At 54.3% G+C, this 6,128-nt stretch overlaps 1 protein-coding gene across 1 annotated transcript in view; it reads right to left on the bottom strand.

Annotated features, from left to right (window-relative positions):
* Nucleotides 1-5,333: 5,333 nt before the first annotated feature.
* Nucleotides 5,334-6,128, bottom strand: part of RGMA (repulsive guidance molecule BMP co-receptor a) — a 16,694-nt gene continuing 15,899 nt past the window's right edge. Inside the window, exon 3 of the mRNA XM_009635064.2 lies at nucleotides 5,334-6,035. Coding sequence (XP_009633359.1) covers nucleotides 5,334-6,035 — 702 coding nt within the window. The remainder of the gene's footprint in view (nucleotides 6,036-6,128) is intronic.

The raw sequence follows: 6,128 nt of genomic DNA, 5'->3' as shown, positions 1-6,128 counted from the left end.
TTTTCCTACATTGTAAAACTGCTGTACTTTTGATTCTTGTATATTAAAAAGTGTTACTGAGATTTTCAGAACCGTGCCCGCGTGGTGTGTCTGGGGGGTCCCGCAGCCCCTCGGTACGGCGGCAGCTCTGCTGGAAGCACGGGGTGAGCACCTAAAACTGGGGATCAGAGGGGACAAGAGGGCCCTTTCCTGCCAGCCATGGGCATGCTGGGATGGGTGTTTCCACGGAGCAGGAATAAGCGTGTTCTTCTCGGCTGTTTTACATAGTTTTGCAGTCTGTGGTGATGGAGACTTGGAAACCCCTTCAGATGGGAATTTCCACCCGATCAGGAGAAGCTGTGCATTTCCTCGCCCGTTTCCACCAGGATTTCACTGGGATCATACCAATGCGTTTATCCAACCTCCATCTTTTCTGGATCTCTGTGCGTATGTAAACTTCTTTTTGACCCCTTTTTTGGGGGGGAGAATTCCCCTTTCTCTAGGAGAAGTGCTGCTCCCGCTGCATTGGTGGGGTTCTCTGCTCCATCCCTGGCCCCTCCGGGGCAGGACGTGCATCTCCCCTCCCCAGGTGGGATGCGATGGCATCCTGTGGGCTGCTTTGGTTTGGTCTTTACCCCCCACCCGTTCACACTGAGGCCCACACAGCAAGACACGGTGCAGGGATTGAAGCCGTTTCTCCCAAGTTATAAGAGCTCATTGTAAAAAGGGCTTTTCACACCTGTAGCCACTGGGTCCAGCCCTTCCCTCTGCTGCTGAGCCAAGTTTCAGCCAAGAGTGAAATTTCACAGCTGAGTTATGTGCCCCTGAAAAATGGGATTTCCTAATGGAAAGAATGACTGGCTGTTAGCCGTGGGGCTGTGGCAGGGAGAGGGGCTCGGCTGGGGGACTACGGGGAGCTGGTCCAGGTGTCCCTGCCCAGAGCACAGCGGTGTGAATCTACCAGAGGAAGGTGACCTTTTTAATTCAGCACTGACTCCATCTTTTATCCAGGGGTACCCATGGGAAAACTGGAGAAGCAGAGGCCTGAGGAACCAGAACAGTGGGGGCAGGTAAGGATACAGGCACCCTGATGCCAGGGGGCATCAGCATCAGCTCCCCGGCACCGCTCCGCCCGCCATCCCCCTGCCAGCCCATTTCTGCAGCACTGTGCTCCAAACAGTTAAATCCTGAGTCCTCGTCAAAGCCCATGGGGAAATGACCCCTTGGCGTGATGCAACCTCTGCATCCCTGCAGGCCCAGTTGGTCCTGCCGGAGCATCTCCTCCATAAGGACGTGGTCCATGTGGCGCCGTGGCCACCCCAGGGTGCTGGGCAGGGCCGAGGGCCAGGGCTGGGCTGTGTATGCATTGAGCAGGCTGGAGCTTTGGCTTGTCTCGGTGAGGGGACCCATTGCCCAAGGTGGTCGGCCAAGCCACCATGCAGCTGCGGGGAGCAGGACCCCCAGCCCTGCCTCATGCCAACCCCGGTGAGGGGACAGGGAGGCTGAGAAGCCCCCCCTTTTTGCTTTAGGCCTTGCCAGAGCAGACCCTCTAGAGGGCAGCCGGTTCCCAGCAAAAAGCCATTTTTTGGTGAACAATATTCTGCAGCTGTGGTTGTTCCCAGAAACCCGGGTGTGAAGGAAGGCCAGGTGGCTGCAGTGTCCCCGCTCCCCCAGCGGGGCAGGAGCAGCCAAGGCTCTGGTCTAAGGCCAGGGGATGGGCAGGCACAGCCAAAACAGGGCTTAAAACCATACCTGAGACACCAGGCTATGGCACTTAAGCAGTCATCTACTGCAGGGCGATGTGCTTCAGGCAGAGGGGTGGGATGGGATGGGATGGGACGGCCCGCAGAGGCTGGGTCTGCACCCTCACCGGCCATGGAGTATGACTTGGAGAGCAATTTGAACCTCTCAGATGCCATGGGGTCACTGCTGCCATCACTGCCCCTACGTTCCTGCATGGCCCGTGCCTTCCCCATTCACCTCCTGGGGAAGCTGCAGTGCCACACGTGATTAATGAGGATGGGGCATCCCGGTCGCTCTGGGGTCACCATCCCCTTACATCCAGCACTTTGTCCCACCAGGAGACACAGGAGTGCTCTGGCTGCCCGCTCCCCACCCAGGGCTGATGAGCAGGGGACCATTGGTGATGTCCTGGCAAGGCAGCAAGCGAGGGAGACCCCCAGCCCCGCATCCTCTGGGCAGTTTTTAGATGATTTTGCAGGTTTGGCTAAAGCTGAGCTCTTTTGAGCTGGTGCAAGTGGTGGCAGAGGGAGTGGGTTTGGCTCTTTCCGAAAACTGCTGGCTCTTCAGGGCTCTGAAGGAGGGGGAGGTTGGGTCTCAAATCTCAGGTGCTGGCTGTCTTTGAGGGGATTTGCCCAAGTAACGTGTGTTTTCAGTTGGTGCCAGTGTCCCACCCAGCCTCAGCATCTCCCTGACGCCAGCTGCAGGGGCAAGGAGTCCTTCAGCTTTTCAAAAAGGGAAAATGAACAAAAAAATTGTAGTTTTGGTTTCCCTCGTTAGAGGGCAGTAACAGACTCGACGGGGGCCAGGAGCGATGGCCAAGAAAGGGGAGATCATCGGGGCGTGCATCCCAGCTGCTGGGTGAGCAGGGGAAGGGTGATGGTACCTGCTTGGACTCCATTGCCTCCTTTCCCAGCGAGGCTCAGCTCCAATAGTTTATTATCTATATTTTCTTCCGCCACCCCCTTTTTATTTTTCTCATGTAGCTGTAGATAAATAAAACCCTTTCTTAAGAGAATTTAGGACAGCTCTCAAAGGGTCCTTGGGTTACAGATGGAAGAAAGCTCCTTCAGGGAATGCAGAAATGGGGCAGCATTTGCATCCCAGGTGGCAAACAGCACCCTCCAACACACCGGGAACAAAACGAGACTCACTCACTTATCAAAAAAACTCAAACTTTACTTGCGTTTCTCTCAATAAATAATTTACAGTATATACACGCGGTGACACTCCCATGGGTCTCAACGCAGGGAGGAGGTGGGGGGGGCTTCTCATAATGCCCCCTTCCCCCTTTGCCTACGTTTTTTTTTTGTTTGTTTGTTTCCAAGTATTGGGTCTTTCTTGGCCACACTTCACCTTTAACCAGAACTGAGTCAAACACAAGCAAAATAAAGTGCTTCACTGTTTGCTTCTAAAATAGGGATACCCCAACCACCGTACAACAGCCAGCCACCACTGGAGTGCTCACCTGGACAGTGGGACTGAGCCATGCCGTAACCAAATATAGACTTTAAATTACCCCTAAACCACAAGGCATCGTGCCGTAGGATAACTGCTTTATAGGAAAGGGAGGTTTGGGGGACTTGTTGGCACGCTGTGGCTTGGCCAGATAAATCTGCTTCCAAGCAGCACCGTATCTTCAGAGGGATGCTTTGCACAGCTGCTGTTATCTATGGGGTAACACAGCAAGAAACAAATGTTTCCTCTTACCCAGTGACAAATTTTGGCTCTCAAAATGTGCAGGTTGAATTTCTACGGAAGACAAAAACGTGGTTCTTTCTTGAACAAAGGAAACAAAGAAGTCTGAATCAGCCTGGCTGAGCAATTAGTGCATTGGGAAGCTAAACTGTCCTGTGCCGTGGTCCAGTGGTTGCTCTCCTCAGCGCCTCTGAACTGTGATATCCTTATTTCAAAATCTCCCTAAATAGAATACCTGGGGCACCAGCAAACAAAGCAAGGAGCAAAGTAGTAAACACATCTTTTTGTTTCTTTTCTTTCCTTAAACATTTAAAAACCAATTACATCTCTTCATCTGTACAGTCACACGAGATCAATGCCAGGGCTCTATATATTAAAGAGACAATATAAATTACATCCATTGACACAATTTTGCATTTCTCTGCTGCTTTACAAACGGAGCTCTAGAGCTGTTAGGACACAACGAATAGTCACGTTGAGTATTTACACCAGGCTGCCTCTTGGCACCAGTTCAGACTGCCCAACGTAGCCTGTTCCCACCTCTTTTGGTGCTAGCTTGCCTCGTCATGCCCTGAGACCTCCCTTGAGAGAAGGAGGTGCCCCCAAGAGTGACGAGTGTTTTGGGGCTTGTTTCCGGGAACCTCCCCCTGAGGAAAGGAGGGGAAACCCATCAGGAGGTCTCCAAGATGCAGACCAAGGGTGGTCTTGCTGTTTGTTCAGTGAGTAATGAGGTGAACCACAGAGGAACATGGAGAGGAGGAGATGGGCAGCATTACGTGGTGGGGGAAGATTATCGATCGTTTTGAGGCAGGGAACAAACATTTGGAGGCAGTTGGGGGGTCCTCTGCTGCATTCCATCTCCTGGCTGGATTTCTAACATTGCCCCATTTCCGATTCAAGCCCAGAAGGGCTTAAGGTGCAACTGGTCTGCAATGGGGTTGCAAGTCGCGGCCTCAGGATGAGGAGTGGAGCAGAGACCTAGCAGCAAACAAACAGAGCATGATGCTCCTGCTCCATCCCAGGGCCTGGCCGAGCCATGGGCAGGTGAGTGGGTGCAGGGCTGGAGGGAGGTGCGGTTTTAGGGGTCCCCGCTGCCAGTTTTAGGGGTCTGGAGAGCGAGGAACTCATCCGATGCTGGGCAGAAGTTACAGAAACTGCTTGAATACTGGCCAGGTTTCTCCCGTTGCCATCAAGAGTCCTCAGTGGATCTGGGCAGGGACAAGGGAGCCAGGAATACAGCTACTGAGTGAATCAGCCAAATGAACTGGCTAAAATAGGAGATACCCTTTGAACCACAGCAAACGCAAGCTGAGGCTTGAGGAACGTGTCCTCCTTCCACCCAGACGATGCCTGGCACTGGCAGCCAGGCAAGCGTGGGACCATTCCCCATCATTTTGGCCCTTTGCACCACTTTCTGCAAAAACGGAACTGCAGGCAGAGTGGGACGGCCCAGGCGAGCAGAAAGCCCAGCTCTGTTGTGCTGGCCAGGCTTGGCCCCATTTCGCTGCTCTGTGCCCTCCTCATGGGCTCTGCTCTCTGAAGACATAGCCACGTCCATGCACGCCAATGTCACAGTCACCACGTGCATTTTCGGGACGTGGGGGAGCGCTGCAAGAAGGTGGGGGCCCCTCGGCACCCACGCTACTGGGAGGAAGAGGAGGAGGAGAGGGGGAGGTGAGGAAGGTCCAGACAAGGTACAGTCCAGCAAAAACTCCTGACTGGTCCCATTGGCAGCACATTCCTCCCAGGCAAGAGCTGGGAAGGTGGAGGACCTTGTGCCAAAGAGAGGGGCTGAGGTCTGAGGACAACCCGTGCGGCTCTGATATCCAACGTCCTGTTGTCCAGTACTGCCATCTCATCACTGGTTCCCTCCTGCTCCCTTTTCCCTGCTCTCCACGGTGCGAAGGAGCAAACCTCTATAACAAGCACAACCAACACTGACTCAAACACAGCAGTGCTACCCAGAGGGCAGGGGGGGTCCCCAAGGGAGCCATGTTGCCTGGGGCCAGGTCCCGTGTCCTTTCATAGAGGTGTAGCTTGTCTTTGTTGGAGTGAAGCATCTTCACGTCCTCAAAGGCATAGTAAGCAGCCAGCATGAAGTTGACGTCCCCAGTGGTGAGGAGGTCGAAGACGCAGGACTGAAAGTAGAGGTCCTCCACGGGCAGCTTTTCCCTGCACTTGGCCGTGGCTGTTTCGTATGTGAAGGCCTCAGGGGGGGCCGGCAGGCTGGGCCCCTTCCTACGAGCACGACCCTCTGTGGCCTGAGCCGAGCGGATGGTCTGGAAGTCAATCTGTTGGTTGAGTGGACAACCACGGAGGCACAGGTAGAGGCCCTGACTGTCCCGGTCCTCCACGGCGTTGACCACCTCCTCCGGCATGCGCACGGCGAAGGTGAGGTACCGGCCCACCTGCCTCACCACAATGGTGGTGCCAATGTATTTTGCCTGGATCTCAATGTGTTGGCCCGACACCTTCTCAGTGATCTTCAGACTGTTGGCTCCATGCTTGTCCCCACCATTCTTGGAGCCATCTGCAAAGGCAGCGGGCAGCTCATCCATCTCTGCCTGGTACACTTTCTGATCCACACACTCCTGGAAGCTCTTGAAGATGATGGTGAGCTGTGGGGGAGGAAAGAAAGGAACAGCGTTACAACCATGACCACCTGAGAACATACAGCTGTCACCAGGAGCAGCATGGGAAGTGGAAGAGCG

The sequence above is a fragment of the Egretta garzetta genome, unplaced genomic scaffold, assembly GCF_000687185.1.
Source record: "Egretta garzetta isolate BGI_Z169 unplaced genomic scaffold, ASM68718v1 scaffold322, whole genome shotgun sequence".
In the NCBI taxonomy this organism is placed as follows: Eukaryota; Metazoa; Chordata; class Aves; order Pelecaniformes; family Ardeidae; genus Egretta; species Egretta garzetta.
The sequence above is the reverse complement of the archived record's forward strand: the minus strand, read 5'-3'. Positions and strand labels throughout refer to the sequence as shown.